The 15,203-nt window shown below is 58.9% G+C and overlaps 1 protein-coding gene across 17 annotated transcripts in view; it reads left to right on the top strand.

The window, feature by feature from the left end:
• Positions 1-8,505: 8,505 nt before the first annotated feature.
• The window catches only part of TCF3 (transcription factor 3), an 86,083-nt gene continuing 79,385 nt past the window's right edge, over positions 8,506-15,203 (top strand). For 4 of the 17 annotated variants that reach the window (XM_063358379.1, XM_063358380.1, XM_063358366.1 and 1 more), the window contains exons 1-2: positions 8,510-8,855; positions 11,062-11,157. In XM_063358379.1, the coding sequence (XP_063214449.1) occupies positions 11,083-11,157 (75 nt within the window). In that variant the 5' untranslated portion in view covers positions 8,510-8,855; positions 11,062-11,082. Of the gene's footprint in view, positions 8,856-11,061; positions 11,158-15,203 lie in introns of all 17 variants that reach the window. The other 13 variants (XM_063358375.1, XM_063358372.1, XM_063358374.1 and 10 more) reach the window with 6 other exon arrangements.

Below are 15,203 nucleotides of genomic sequence, written 5' to 3'. Positions count from 1 at the left end.
CGTCGTGGCACAACCTCGCGTTTCCCAGGGGTCCCACCAGCACCCAGTGGTCTGTGGGCAATGGGTTGGAAAACATGGTTGTGGCTGTAATCAGGGAGAGAGGCGGCACGGTGGCGGCGGGAGGCGGCCGGAGCATTTGTCATCGCTGATGCACTGGGGCAGTGTTTCGATGGAGCGTTTTTGCATTTTTCAACATTTGCACAAAGCGAGGGGTTTTGCAGGCAGAAGAATTCCCCGCTGAATTTTCCAACGAGCAGCCCCGAAGCTTTTCAATGGGCGGTTAAGATGTTTCCGCCCCGGCTCTGCCTGGGCTGGGGGGCGAGCGGAGGCAGGTGCTGCGGCCGTGCTCCTCAGCAGGGCTGGCACCGGCCGTCCCCGCCAGCGCCCGGCTCTCCAGCGCGTCCCCAGCGAGGGCTGGGCCGTGCCCCATTCCCCCCAGTGCCCCCACCCAGCATCGCTGCCTCCCCTCCCTCCCACTGCTGCTCCGGCGGGGATGTGGCCCTGCCGAGCAGGTGCCTGAGGAGACGCTCGATGGCCGCCCCGCGCTGCTGAGGTCTGTGCAGAAAAGCCGCTGCCCTTCCCTTTGCCTCAGTTTCCCCACCTGCAGGGGTCTGGAGGAGCAGCCGGGCAGCTCACGCCAGGGCTGCCCTCTGCGCACCCCCGGGGCCCTCGGGACACACATGGCCCCAGTGTGGGCTCCCTCCCTGGCCGGCCACACGCAGCCATCACTGACACCCAGCCCGATGGAGGGGGGTGTCCTCCCTGCAGTGCCTGGGAGCCCTGGGGTGCTGGCAGCAGGGGCGTCAGGGCCACGACGTGTTTGCTCCACGGTGAAAGAGAGGGTGGAGGAAGAGAGGAAGAAGAGGGTCCCTGATTCCCCCATGTGAAGGCGGGGAGGATGATCACGCTCGCAGCATCACTTCTGTCCCCGCTGTTGGAAGCAAAATAAGTTGGAGAAGGGGACCCGTCACTGCCACCAATGTCATAGGATCACAGACTGGTTTGGGTTGGAAGGGGCCTTAAAGATCATCCGGTTTCAATCCCCCCTGCCCTGGGCAGGGACACCTCCCACCAGCCCAGGTTGCTCCAAGCCCCGGCCAACCTGGCCTTGAACCCCTCCAGGGATGGGGCAGCCACAGCTTCTCTGGGCAACCTGGGCCAGGGGCTCACCCCCCTCACACCAAACAATTTCTGCCTCACATCTCATCCAAATCTCCCCTCTTTCAGTGTAAAACCAGTCCCCCTTGTCCCATGGCTCCCCTCCCTGCTCCAGAGTCCCTCCCCAGCTTTCCTGGAGCCCCTTTAGGGACTGGAAGGGGCTGGAAGGTCTCCGCGGAGCCTTCTCTTCTCCAGGCTGAACCCCCCCAGCTCTCTCAGCCTGTCCTCCCAGCAGAGGGGCTCCAGCCCTCCCAGCATCTCCGGGGCCTCCTCTGGCCCCGCTCCAACAGCTCCGTGTCCTTCTGCTGTCGGTGCCCCAGCGCTGGAGGCAGCACTGCAGGGGGGTCTCCCCCGAGCGGAGCAGAGGGGCAGAATCCCCCCCTCGTCCTGCTGCCCACGCTGGGACCAGCAGGACCCCTGCGGGGCAGCCATGACCTGGGGGGTGCCCAGCTCTGCTGCGGGTGCTGCAGGGTGTCCAGGAAGGAAGTGACAGCCTCGGAGGAGAGGGGGACGGCATGTCAAAGGGTCCTGGAGAGCTCGAGCCAAGCCCTAAACCTGCCATCACCGAGAGCCCATCCCCGTGGCAGCCCGGCTGCTGCGCCATCACGCAGGCTGGGAGGGAGCTGGGGACAAAGCCGCTGTAATGTGAGAGATGGGCGGGTTTTAAAAACAGAAAAAAATGAGTTTTGAGGCCTTTTATTCTCCTATCCTGTTGTTGTTGTTGTCCGTAAATAATAACTAAACCACCATTTCCAGCCGAGGCCACTTGTTTTAAATTTCCTGGCTAAAGTGATGTAACAGCTGTGCGTGATGCAACGCCATGTGGAATGGATCATTCAGGAAACCAAAAACAAAACTGCCTTTCTGTCCAAATACTCCACATATCTCCTTCCTCCAGCCCCCGGCTCGGGGGTTCCAGCAGCCCCCAGCCCTGGGCTGGGCACCCCCGGGGTGCTCCCGTGGTCCCCGGCTCCGGGAGCCCGCAGGAGGAGAGCAAGGGGCAGCTGTTGGGGGGACACGGTGCGGGGGGCAGCTCCCTGGTCCATGCTCTCTGAGCTCCAGGTCTTTTTTAATTACAAACGCTACAAATTGAGAACTGGCACTTTGCTGCAGACAAATAAACCTCTGTCCCACGGAGGGGAGGGTCCGGGGGCTTTTCTGGGGGTGTGTGGGGGGGTTCACCCGTTTCCTCTCCCTCTTCCCCCCCAAGTGTTGGCCTGTCCTGGGGCCTCGCTGCAATGGTCGAGGTAGCCAAAAGCTGCCAGTGGCTTCAGCGGGGCCCCTGCCACCCCCACGACCACCCCCACAATTGCTGGAGGGATGTGGGGGGGTTCCTGGCTCGAGCCCCTCCATGGCTGGACTGGCTGGTGGGGTTTAACGCCCCCCTCGGCTCCCCGTTGCTACGGGGAAAAATAAACTCTCTGGGATGCCCATGACCGTCCCTCTGCCCCGTCACCCCCCCCCGCAGCACCACGGCTGCCCCAGGCCCGGTGCCGGCTCCGCTCCCACGGGAGCCCAACCTGCCTTCGAAAGGGGGCTGGCCAGGACGGACGGGCGACAAAGGGAAGAAAAGGAGGAGAAAGGGAAAGAGAAGAGGGGAAAAAAAAAAAAAAAAAAAAAAAAGAAAAGAAAGAAAAACCCAACCCCGAGGCTGCAGTGGGAAATCAGAAGTCAGAGCTGAGGCATTTCGGCAGCCGGGGCTGGAATGTCTGACTCACACTGTGACTAAATGCAAATATGAACTCAAACTTGCTCCTTAAAGTCGTCTGGATCCAGCGCGAAGCCCCGAGCTCCCACCACCCGCCTCGCCCCAGGGCTCCCAGTGAGGTGGTCCCAGCCCGGCCGCACGCTGGCCCACGTCTCGGTGGCTCCGGGGACCTGCGGGAGCATCCTCCACGGTGACAGTGACGAACAAAGCTCCGCACCTCCCGGTTTGTTTTACCCCCCATGAAACTGGAGCGAAGCGGGAGCCTGGGGGGCAGGACGGGACCCCCGGGCCTCAGCGCCAGGTGGGGGATGCTCGCCCGGTCCTGCCCTTCGCTGTCCCCAACGCCAGGGAGACCTGCCTTGTTTTTTAGGGGTCGGGGGGTTTTGCGCAGGGACTTTGTGCAGCCACTGGCCTCGCTGGGTGACCCCGGCCCATCCACCTCCTCCGGCGCTGGGCGTCAGGTCCCTCGTGGCGCGGGTGGCTGTCACGCAGTGTCACTAATAGAGTCTGCGTCCCAAACGGGGGGCAGATCCCAGCGAGCAGCACCGTACCCAGGGAATCCCACCACGTCCTGGAAAAACAGCCCCGCTCGAAGGAAATTCCAGGGAAATGGGAATTTTGCTCCAGTATCTTTTTTTTTTTTTTTTTTTTTTAAAGCCTGTTCGGTTGCCCAGCGCTGACCTGAACTTTCATTCGTCTTCAGTTTTGTAAGAGGGGGGCGGGAGGCTCCCACAGCCCCCACAGGGGCTGCAGCCCCCCCCGTCTCCCCAGGCATTGCCGCAATACTGAGGCTGGACCAGCCCAGCGCTCCCCAGCTCTCCTGGCCAAGGACCGCAGCCAGCCTTTCCCGAACTGCCGGGAGGTGACATGGGGACAGTGACGGGCCAGGCTGGGGACTCAGAGGCAGAACAACCTGCCCCAAAGCCGCCTTTGAGCAAGTCTCCATCCATCCCCCTTCAGGTTTCGGCCTTTTCTTCACCGCCAGTAGCCCTTTCCCTGCAGACAGCAGCGGGTCCTGCACCTCCTCAGCCAGAAATCCAGCGGCTGAGCTGGGTTTTGGCTCTGGGAAGAGCTGGGGACACCGGGCAGGACCCCCCAGCTCGGGGAGGTTTCTGCTGCGAGGTTCAGGGATCCCCTGCCCAGGGGGTGACACATCACTGCCGTGTCCCCAACAGCACCTGCAAAGATCTCCGAGGGTCTTGCATGGGCAGGGTTTGCCCCTGCCATCACCTCACAGAGGGGAAACTGAGGCACAGAGATGGGGGCCGCAGATAAACGAGAAAGACCCAACCAGAGTAACTGCTCCTCTTCCAGCAGAGACAGCGCGTGGCTCTGCCGGCTGTCAGAGCTTGTGGTCTCTTTCTGCTGACTTCTGCCTTATTGCATGTAACAACCTGCCCAGGCCTCAGCAGCGAGGAGGCGGCGGCCGCACCAGGAGCTGCACCCCGTGGCCAACCACCGCGATGGCTCCGTTTTGCAGGTGGGGAGCAAGACTCCGGGCAGGGAGCTCGTGGTGGCCGGAGCCCCCGGACCTCAGTCAAGGGCTGTAGCGGGATGTTGTTTCTCTGCAAAACTTTTAATGCAGGGAAATCCCCGGAGCGGGAAGCAGAAAAGCCGGTGCTGTGCAGGCTGGCGAGGGCACCACCACTGCGACATCCCTCCGGCTGCCGGCAGCATCGTCACTTATTGGTGTTGTATTGCTTTTTATTTCTCCTGACGCGGTGCTGCAAACATAGCGCTGCGTTGGGGGGAGGCAAGTGATGAACCTGGGCTTGGCTCCAGCGGGATTTGTTCGATTCCTGTGGAAACATCAACTCACCCACACTTTGCAGGGCGGTCGGTGCCCTGCCCTGTGTCACAGCCAGCGGGGACCCAGGGCTGGAGCTGGTGGAGCTCCGGGCCAGGGGACGGGAAGGGACCCTGGGAAGGGGACAGCGAGCAGCCCTGGAAGCAAAGCTGAGGGATGTCAGCTGCGTTATATCCAACAGCCAAGGGACTCATTTCCACGGGAGTTGGCGGGACGATGGCAAACCTGGCATCAGTAGAGCCAGAGGCTCTTTGCTGGGGGTCGGCCACTGTCCCTCCAGAGAAGGAGCACTGCGTGGACGGGCTCTTCCCCTGCCAGCAAGGCCAGGAGCTGTGTCCCGGGGGATAACCTGCCCACGGGGAAGCTCTCCGCACCCTTCTTTGGCTGCTGCCTGCCCCGCAAGGGATTTTCCCCCAGTATCACCAGCTCTGAGCATTGCAAGAGTCATTGGGAAATGTCTTTTGTCTACGCCCCAGCTCTTGGTGTCGTAGGACCACGATACCACCTCAGGTCCATTTATTTATTTATTAACTGTGCATTATTAGCCCTAACGGTTGCGAAGAAGGTGAAAACTGCTATCCCCATCCCAAAGGTTCAGGGCATGGAAACAAGGAGAACTCGAGGTTTTGACCCTGCAACGCCGCTGTGTTTCACGCCGTTATGCAGGGGCAAGGGGCTGGGGGCCGGTATCTCACATCACGAGGTGCTCAGGGGACATCAAGGTTGCTCCTGAGCCTGAAGGCTCCAGTGCGTCCCCAGGCAGGGAATGTCACTGGAGCCCCTCTGGTGTCCTGGGTGGAGATGTCTGCACAGCATCCCTGTGGTACCCCTTTGTGTATCCCCTCCGTCCCTTCTGCTTCCTCCTGCCCTACGCCAAAATAGCCCAAAATAGGAAACTGAGGGGGCCACGCTGTGAACTGGAAGGGGGAACTTCTCAACTTCAAGAAAAAACCATGATGCTGGAGGAGTTTTAAGCCTCCCCCAGTTCTCCACGGGCAGGCCTGGGGACACGCTTCTTGCCCCACTGCTGCCACCAGGAAGGAGGAACCTTCAAAGGCAAATTCTATTTTCAACATATGCAAAGACACACGGTGACCAAAACAGCTCAGAGCAGGAAAATCTCCCCACCTCTTTCACCCTGCCCTGTCCCGGCCATGGATGCCGGGGGGGGGGGGGGCTCACGCCGAGTCCTGCCCACCACGGCTCTCCATCACAAACGCAGCTTCGCACAGCCACCGGCGGCAGGACAGCTAAGCTCAGAGGTTTAATTACAATTGTTGACAGGGAAATTATGGCCACACACACAAAATTAGAATATAATTGTGTTAGGGAAATGTTTTATCTTCTCCTTGTCATCCCCAAGAGTGGAAGGCAGAGGGGGAGCGGAGGAAGAGGCCAGCCCCATCCGTGCCCTGCACACCCTTCCACCCCGAGCCCAGCAGCGTCTCCCCAGCCGGGGTCTGTGCTCAGGGCTGCCCGTGGGGATGCGGCAGGGCTGAGGGAGATGCTCGCACCGCAGGCAGGATGGGCGCAGGATGCACCTGGGTCAGCTGGATCCTACCTCCCGGGGGAGCGCTCTCCTCTTGGAAGGGCTGTGTGCCAGCGCGGTGGCCGGCGGTTCCCCCTTCACGCTCCTCGGACCAGCACCACGTCCCCAGATACATCCCATCCTTGCCTAATGGGGCTGGGAGCCATTCTCACCCCTGGGAATCACAGACTGGTTTGGGTTGAAAGGGGCCTTAAAGATCATCCGGTTTCAATCCCCCCTGCCTTGGGCAGGGACACCTCCCACCAGCCCAGGTTGCTCCAAGCCCCGGCCAACCTGGCCTTGAACCCCTCCAGGGATGGGGCAGCCACAGCTTCTCGGGGCAACCTGGGCCAGGGGCTCACCCCCCTCACAGCAAACAATTTCTTCCTTGTATCTAGTCTACATCTTCCCTCTTTTACCATGGAATCATTGAACTGTCTGGGTTGGAAGGGACCTTTCAGACCAAGTCCAACCATCAAACCAACACCGCCAAACCCACCACTGACCCACGTCCCTCAGCACCACGTCTGCCCGGCTTTTCAATCCCTCCAGGGATGGCGACTCCACCACTGCCCTGGGCAGCCTGGTCCAGCGCTTGACAACCCTTTTGTGGAAGAAGTTTTTCCTAATATCCATCCTAAACCTCCCCTGGGGCAACTGGAGGCCGTTTCCTCTTGTCCCATCGCCTGTTCCTTGGGAGAAGAGACCGACCCCCCCGGCTGCCCCCTCCTTTCAGGGAGCTGCAGAGAGCGAGAAGGTCTCCCCTCAGCCTCCTCTTCTCCAGGCTGAACCCCCCCAGCTCCCTCAGCCGCTCCTCACAGCACTTGTGCTCCAGACCCCGCACCAGCTCCGGTGCCCGTCTCTGGACACGCTGCAGCCCCTCAACGTCCCTCCTGTAGTTTGAAGCCATTGCCCCTCGTCCTGTCACAACAGGCTTGTCCCCATCTTTTTAGCAGATCCATCCCTCCTGCCAGGAGATGAATTTGGTCACTGACCCCGTTTAAATGCAGGTTGTTTCTTTCCTCTTTTTTAAAAAACGGCACAAAGATGCAGGTGACAGCCGTCCCGGGACCCCGGCTGCAGAAGGGGGACGGGCAAAGCGTAAAGAAAACCAGTTTTGGTGCCCGAGGGCTCTGGAGCCGGCGGGGCAGGGCAGGAGCTGCAGCCCCGGCCGGGAGAGCGCCCGCTCCCGGCTCCCTCCTGCCCAGGTGACACTTTCAAAAGCCACCGAAGAAGGGCCCGGCCCCCGCGGGGTCCCCGCCGAGGAACTGCCCCCCTCGCCCCGCGGAACCGGGCGGGCAGAGGACGCGGTGCGGAGGGTGCGGGCCTCGCCGGGCGGCACCTTTGATACAAAGCGCCCGCCGCCCGGCTTCTAAGCGCCGGCAAAGCGATACCGGGCGGGAACATGTAAAGATCGGGATATTATAAAACACGGACTTTATCACAACGCCCACTGCGGTGCCGGGAGCGGCTGAGGCTGCGGGCAGGAGGACGGGCAGGCCTCGCAGCGCTCCCCCGCGCCGGCCCCATGGCGGGGACCCGACGGCCCCAGCCCCGCGGAGCGTGCCCCGAGAGGTCGGTGGGTCCCGCTCGGCACCTCCACCCTCATGCGTGGGGCTGCCCCCGGGCGAAGTTGCCCCACGGCGGAACACCGAGGGGGCTGCGGCCGGTCGCGGGACCTCCAGCCCCGGGGCGGGCCCGCAGCCCTGCCCGCCCGAGCGCGGCGGGGGCCCCGTCGACGAAGTAAGGGGGGAGCTGCGGGCGGCGACGTGAACCAGCGTCCGCCCCTCCCGGCCCCCGCCGCGCCCCGCCCCCCGCGCTCGGCGGGCGGGGCCGGGGCCCCAGCGCGCTCTGGTTGGCCGTGCCGCCTGTCACTCGGAACGGCGGCGCCCTCCCGTTGGACGGCGCCCCTCGGTCCTATCAGTCCATCTCCAGGAGCTCCCGGTGGCGTCACGGGCTTGTGCCCCGCCCGCTTGTGCATCGCAACAACGTCCCCTTCCGCCAGGAAACATAGTTCCCCATTCGGCCGTGGGAAGGGGTGGGGGGGAAGGGTTTCCGCCCCCCGCGCTGCCGTCGGGACTCGTCCCGCTGCAGCATGTGCGGCCGCACGGGCCGTGCGCGGGTGGGGAGAGGGGAGTGTTTACTGCAACACCGTGCGAGCGGCGGAGGGATACGGCGGGAGGCGCTGCGCCGCGTAGGGGCGTGGCGTGAGGCGACGGGGGCGTGAGGGGAGCGGGGAGGGGGGGCGCGGGGGCCGCGTCTGGCTCTGCCGCCGCCGCGGGGGGAACCATGCGGAGGCCGCGGGGCGGGCGGGCGCAGCAGCAGCAGCAGCAGCAGCAGCAGCAGCGGCGGCGGCGGCGGGAGGAGGAGGCGGAGCGGCGGCGGCAGCGGCGGCGTTAAGGGAGGCGGGGCAGGGGCCGGGGCGGGCCGCCGGGGCGCACGCGCCGCCCGGTGCGGGGCCGATCGCGCCCGCTTTGGTTGCATTGTATCCGCCGGCGGCGCGAGAACAATAGGCGCCGCCGCCGCCGGCCCTGGGCGCCGCGGCCGCCGCCCGCCCGCGCCCGCCGCTGCCGGCCCCTCCGCGCCCGCCGGACCTTCATGCGCTTCCCCCTCCCCCGCGCACGCAGGGGGGGTGCGCGCCTGCCCCGGAACAGGTAAAACAAAAATGATAAATAATAATAAAAATAATAAAAAGAAAGAAAATAAGAAAATACGGACGCGCTGCCGCCGGGGCTGGCGGGGGCTGTGCGCGGCCCCGGTGTCGCTGCGGGACTTCAGGCTCTTCCTCTCCCCTCCCCCGGTTCTATTGTCCCCGGTAAAGTTTGCCGGGGCGGGCGGGGGCTGTGTGTGTGCCGCGGGCGGGGGGGGGCGGCCCCGGTCCCGCCGCCAACTTCAACCGGGCACGCGCCCCCCGGTCCCCCCCCCTTCCCCCGGCGCCCCTTCCCGGTTCGGGGCGCTGCAGAAGTTGGGGGACACCGGGGGGAGGCGGGGACGGGACGTGTGTTCGGCCGCCTCCCGCCCCTCTCAGGGTGGGGGGGAGGCCCGCGGTGACCGCGGCTCCAGGGGACCGGGAGCGGGGGGCTGCGGCCCCCTCCGCCGTCTGCCCCGCGCTGCAGGGCGGGGGGCAGCCCGTTTGCGGGACCCCCGGGCGAGCGAGGCCTGGTCCCGGGCTGGCCAGGCCGCACCGGGAGCCGGAGCAGCCCCGGGGGCGGCCCCCAGCCTTTGTCCCGGAGAAGGTGGCTGCAGCGGCGGAGGAAACCCGAGCGGGACGGGGGAGAGGCGGACATCTGCTGCGCGTTAGCCCGGCACCGGCGGGCCCGGCCTGGCCCGATGGGGCGAGTTGTGCCCGGCCTTTGTGCCGGGGGGGGGGAGGGGGACGAATAAACCCGGACCGGCCAAAAATAGGGGCGGGGGGGTAAAAATTAAAAGCCCGGAGTGAATTTGGGGGTGTATTGGTGAAGGTGTCCGCGGTCTTGGGGGGGTGGTGGGTTTCGGGGGGCTGCGGCGTTTCTGGGGGTCCGGGGGGGCCGAATCTCCCCCTTAGCCGGGGGTCTCTCCGGGGTATAACAGGGACGAGCTCGGCCCCACCGGAGTCGAGGCAGTAGGTTGGGAAAGTTGCTTTAAAAAAAAAAAAAATCCTGACCAGATGCAGCGATGACACTTAAAGAAAAGGCTTTTTAAAGAAAAGGGGGGGGGGGAAATAAAAATTTAAAAAAAAAAAAAAATCCCCATGCTGTTTTGTATAGTGGCGAAGGGTTTTTACATGCTGGGCAGATTTTAATGTTGTGTTATTTTTTTTTTTTTTTTAAAAAAAACTTCATTGAGATGTGGTGGCTGAGCCGGCACAGCCTACAAACACTTTAGATAGCATGGAGTTTTCTTTTTTCTTTCTTTCTTTTTTTTAACCTTATGATTAATGAGTTAAATTTATTGGCCAGCTGCCCTTTGTAACCATGAATGAGTTCCTAAAAAAAAAAAAAAAAAAAAAAAAGCCCCAAAAAAGGAATCTTTTATCTCATCCCAGACCTCTCTTCCTCCCTCCCAAAGAAATATTTTTCTATCATAGTGAGCTGGCCAAAAAGATCAATCTCCCTTTAAAAAAAATAATCTGTAAAATTAGGAAGAATAATATTTACCTATCTTGCAAGATTGCCTGGAGGGCTTTATTTTTGCAAAACCCTCCGAAAACAAAATTTTCTTTTTTTTTTTTTTTTTTTTTTTTCTCCAGTCGGAGGGGAGAGGTTCAGTTCTCACCGGCCTGGCTGGGCATCCCCAAATTCAACCCCTTGAAAAAAGCAGCTGCAGGTGCTCGGCAACCCGAAGGAAAGAGGGAGGCGTATGATCAGACCTTTTTTTTTTTTTTAATTTCTTTTTTTAAACAAAACTAGGCAAGGACAAGAGAGCCTCCTGCGGGGAGAGAGCGTGGGGGACGGAGAGGGGGCGAGCCGAGCCAGACAAGTGCCTGAGTGATAACTTGCCTGAACCCTTTGATAAATGAGTTGACTCTTTTTTTTTTTTTCTTTTTTTTTTTTTTCTGCTTCATTCGCCACACGCCAGGAACAGAATTGGCCTGAACTAGTGGAATTGGCAGCAAAAAACTAACATACAAGTGTGTCTGGTCAATAGAGCGCTTGTTCCTGCCTCGGGGTGCGATGTGAGGACTCCGACTGTGCGACTGTGCTCGCGAGTTGGATGCTGGAGACGCCGCAAAGGATTTTTCTTTTTCTCGCCCCTTTCTCTCTCGCTCTGGCTTTTTAAAATATTCATCAATGGGGTGGGTAGTTTGCTCTAGTCATTAAAATCTCTCTTTTTTTTTTTTTTTTTTTTTTTTTTTCTCCCCCTCCCCCTGGCTCTCTCCAGGACTGCCGAGGCTGTGGGAGTATGAATCAGCAGCAGCAGAGAATGGCTGCAGTTGGGACAGACAAAGAGCTCAGTGACCTGCTGGACTTCAGCATGGTAAGCCAGCGCCGCCGGGGGGGCTGCAGGGACCCGGGGGCTTTTCCTTGTGTTTCGGAGCTGCAGAAGGGAGGAAATGTGAGCCTGTAAATTGGACATGATGGGTTTCAGATGTGCCGTGTTTGTGTGCGTGCACATGTGCTGCGACTTGTTTATTTTCAAGTTAAAGCAAAGCCTCGGCCCCTCCTCTCCTCCCCCCCCCCCCCCCTTCCCTCAAACCTATATTGTTTCCTTGCAGAGAGGTGGGTTAGGTTTTTTTTTTTGGATGGGAAATTCTGGGGAAATATAACGGAGTTGTGTGTTCTCTGTTTAAATGCTCACTGTGAAATGGGCTGGGCGACTCTTTCTGAAGTCATGCGAAGATGTAACTTCAGTAGCCGATTAATCAGGCTTTTTTCCTCTCCCCAGATCCAGGCTATTAAACTTTTGCTCCCACAGGTTATTTTGTCACAGTTTGAAAAGGGTCCAAGCTCTCCAGCGCGTTATTTTTGCAGGAGTTGGCCACTTGTGTTCCCCACGCTCTGCTCTTCTGTATCCTGGAAACCTTTAGCTGCATGTAGGAGCTGTTTATTTTCAAAGAAAACGGGACCTAAGAGTTCCCCCCAAAGGGTGTGCGCCGCTCGGAGGGAGGAGAAGTCCCTTCTAGTCATAGCAGAGCGAGAGTTAGTCCCCAGCACGTCTGTCCGTGCTGCTGTCTGGGCTCGTCAACGTGCTGCGCAGCGTAGGCTGTTGTTGGCAACTTGTGGAGGGGAGAGCTTGTGTTCAAAAGAAAATAACTTTCTGTTGGGTTCCTCTGTCGCACGCTGCACCCTCATGGCACTTGGAGCGTGCATCTTGCTCTTTAGATAAGCAAACGTGCTGCGAAGATAGAAAAAAAAAAAAAAACCCCACTCTGTGAGTGTCGGGGCTGTCCTGGGTCACCCGGCCCACAGCCCTGCTGGGCTGATCTCCCTGCCCCTTGAAGAAGAAGGGAGTGAAGGGGGGGAAAAGTGGTGGCAGAGCCATTGGCACCCACTGTCCTGGTGCCTGGGGGAAGTGTAGAGGCTCAGCCGCTCTTCTGTACCCGAACACTGAGGTTTAGCAATGGGAAATAACACTTCTTATACAGCTGGGGCTTGAACCTGTCCCAGCAGGGCTCCAGATCGGTGGGGGGGGTCTCTCAGTCCCCCGAAGAGCAATTCATCTGTAGGAGGAAAGGCCCAGTTCTCCCGGTTTCATGCTTCTGTTGGGAGGCCGGTTCTGTTAGATTGCCAGCAATGTATTTTTACAATAGTATGTTTTACAGTTGGTAGAGGGAGCACAGTGATGGTGTGCGTACAAACACGGGGCTCACCGGGGAGCAGTGCGTGGTCATTTGTCTCTCTCTCACCTCGGAGGTGCTGCGGGTTGGCAGGAGCCCCGGAGCTTTCCATCTCCGGCACTGCAGAGTGCTGGGTTTTGGGTCGGTAACTCGTAATCTGTTCCCTGACGGGGGAACCACTGTTGCTTTTTGTCCCCCATAGGAAAAAAATCAAATCCCACTCACAGTTTAGAGCTCTAAAAAAAAACCCCAAGACCATATTTTCAAATTTAACGAACCATCCTCATTTGCATGCTCAGAGCTGTATTCCCTGGAGGGGTCCTGACCCGTTCCCTCTGTACACAAATTTTTCTGTCCTTGGAGAGTAATCTACACCTAGCGGTTGAATTTGGGTTTAATTCCAATGCCCTTACACTGGTGTAAACCTGGGAACGGCCAGAACGTGTTCGTGTAAGGCTCCTGCGTTCGGCAGCGGCACTGGGGGCGGCTGCTTTGCAGGATCGGGGCCTGCAGATGTCATTTGCCAGCAAATGACTCGAAGACGTTCCCTCCAGGATAAGTTGGCCGATGGGCTCTGGCGCAGCCTGGATCCGAGCCAGATCTGTGTCACAAACCCTCATCTCCGCACACGCACACCCTTCTCCGAAGTTTGCATAAAAGGGGAAGATGAACATCTCTCCTGAAGGATGAGTAGCTGAAGTGGAAAGCTTCCTGGCTGGTAGATGGTCTTCACCCTGGCATCGGGGGCTGCTTGTGCACAGCGTGGGTCTGGCGGAGGGGCTGCACCATGGGTTGCTCTCCCTGTGTCATTGGGATGCAGGCTTTTTGACCACAAAGCTTGCTTTTTTAAGTATATTTATATTTGAATAAGTAGGAGCGGAACATCAGTCCGCTAATCCTCTCTGGGAGAGTAGATGGGAGGGAAGACCAGAGAGAGAGATTCAGAGCAGCTGGAAGCATTTGCTTCAGACCAGTATTTTGATTCCTTTTTTCTAGGGAAAATATGTTCAACCCCAGCAGTCCATGGTCCAGCTCAGCGCAGTGAGTGAATTTTAAGATCTGGCCCTAATGTGGTTGCATAGTCAGACGTGAGTTCGTGGGGTCAGTAAATGGCAGGTTCTGTGAGATGCTATAAATTGGGATTACAGTCCTGAAAAGAAAGACTCATGCCTTCTTTAATAAATAAAGACATGGGGTAGTTATTGAGCTGCAAAATGCTCGCCCAAAGCTTTTTTGCTGATGTTATTGGCCAGTAAGGGCAAAAATCAAAGGAATCTGTAACGTGCATCCAAGTGAGCGGGAGCCAAACACCCAGCGATGTGTTCTGATGGCTGCTTTGGGGTGTGCACGGCAGAGTGCTTCCCTCTCCCTCTGAACAAATTGCCTTTTATAATTGCCCCAAAGTACAGGTAATTTGTGAGCTTTCTTTCACCACCGCTCCCTGGCAGTAGGCCAGGACAGGCTTGCAAATCCGGAGGAGAGCTTTTGAGAGAGCATCCTGCCTATAGATTTGAATTTGACGGCTTTACCTATTTGTTCGCCTTGGGTTTTGGTGCGTCAGCCCTTGGCCCGGGGTTGCCAGGCTTTGACAGGCACGGGCTGTGTACGGCAGGAGCTGCCGTCGGGAGATGCTTGGCGGTACACGCCGTGGTTATCCTGGGCGGCATCTCATCTGTGCAGGCAGGTATCCTGGCCAGGCTGGGGTGCTCCCCACGGCACCAGGAGAGCCGGGATGGAGCAGCAGGAATAGGGCCGGGGTTGGGAGGCTGTCCGTGCCGCAGAGCGCGCCTGCCAAGCTTGATAGAGGCAGGCGGCTGTGTGCCAGCCTGGGTCCCTGGCAGAAGTGAAATGCTGTTAACAGCCATGATTATTAGCAGAGTATTAACCATATGCTGCGGGGATGCTGGTTGTCAGGGTGGGTTTCCAGCTCGATGAGACGTTGCAGGGTGGGCAGGGGCTTGAGCAGTCACATAGGACCTGCCGTCTGATTTCTCCGCAAGTGACTGCGTGCCAGCCCTGGTGGCTCCAGCCATCGAACTGGGGGTGAAAGCCCAGCAAGCGGGGCTTAAGCAGGCTCCTCCTGCCCTCGCCGCCGCTCCTGCCACGCCGGAGGATGCTGAAGCCATTCCCTGCTCTGGCCAAGGCGCGCAGCGCCTGCACTTCCATGATAAAACTCTCGCTTTTGTTCAGAGTGAAGCAGTTGTTAAGTTTGACTTTACGCCACAGTGTACGTTTGGGGCTGTAGTCAGGAAGGTCTGTCTTAAATGAACACGTCTAAAATATCCTGCTGGCAATGTTTATTGAGTTGAATTCCCTCTTCTCCCCGAATTAACAGCTGGATGCTTTCCACGCTGCAAAATAGATTTCAGGGTTTGAGTTCAGGCCTGAGGTTGGTTCAGCCTGCAGTTCATAAGGTGGAAGAGCAGAGGAAGTGGAAACAGCTATTTAATTTGAAAACACTGATGGACTGGTAGAAGTACACAATAAATGAAATGCTGCTCGATATTGTTACTTGTGTCTGGCAAATTCCCTTTCTTGCTTGCGAGTTCGCTGTTGAGTGTGGGCTCTCTTAACCAGAACTTTGCAGGCGTTTGGTTCTTCCCCTGCGCTGGGTTTGCGTCTTTTAACCTGGGAGAAATGGAGGGAGAATAAATTCTTGGGGAGGGCTGGAAATCGAGCTACAAGGGTTTGCAGGAGTTGTTGTCAGCTGTTGGGGAGGCTGGAGACAGGACTTGAGAAACCAAAT

Source organism: Chroicocephalus ridibundus, chromosome 22, assembly GCF_963924245.1.
Source record: "Chroicocephalus ridibundus chromosome 22, bChrRid1.1, whole genome shotgun sequence".
Classification (NCBI taxonomy): Eukaryota; Metazoa; Chordata; class Aves; order Charadriiformes; family Laridae; genus Chroicocephalus; species Chroicocephalus ridibundus.
This window is presented reverse-complemented; position numbering and strand designations above follow the sequence as displayed.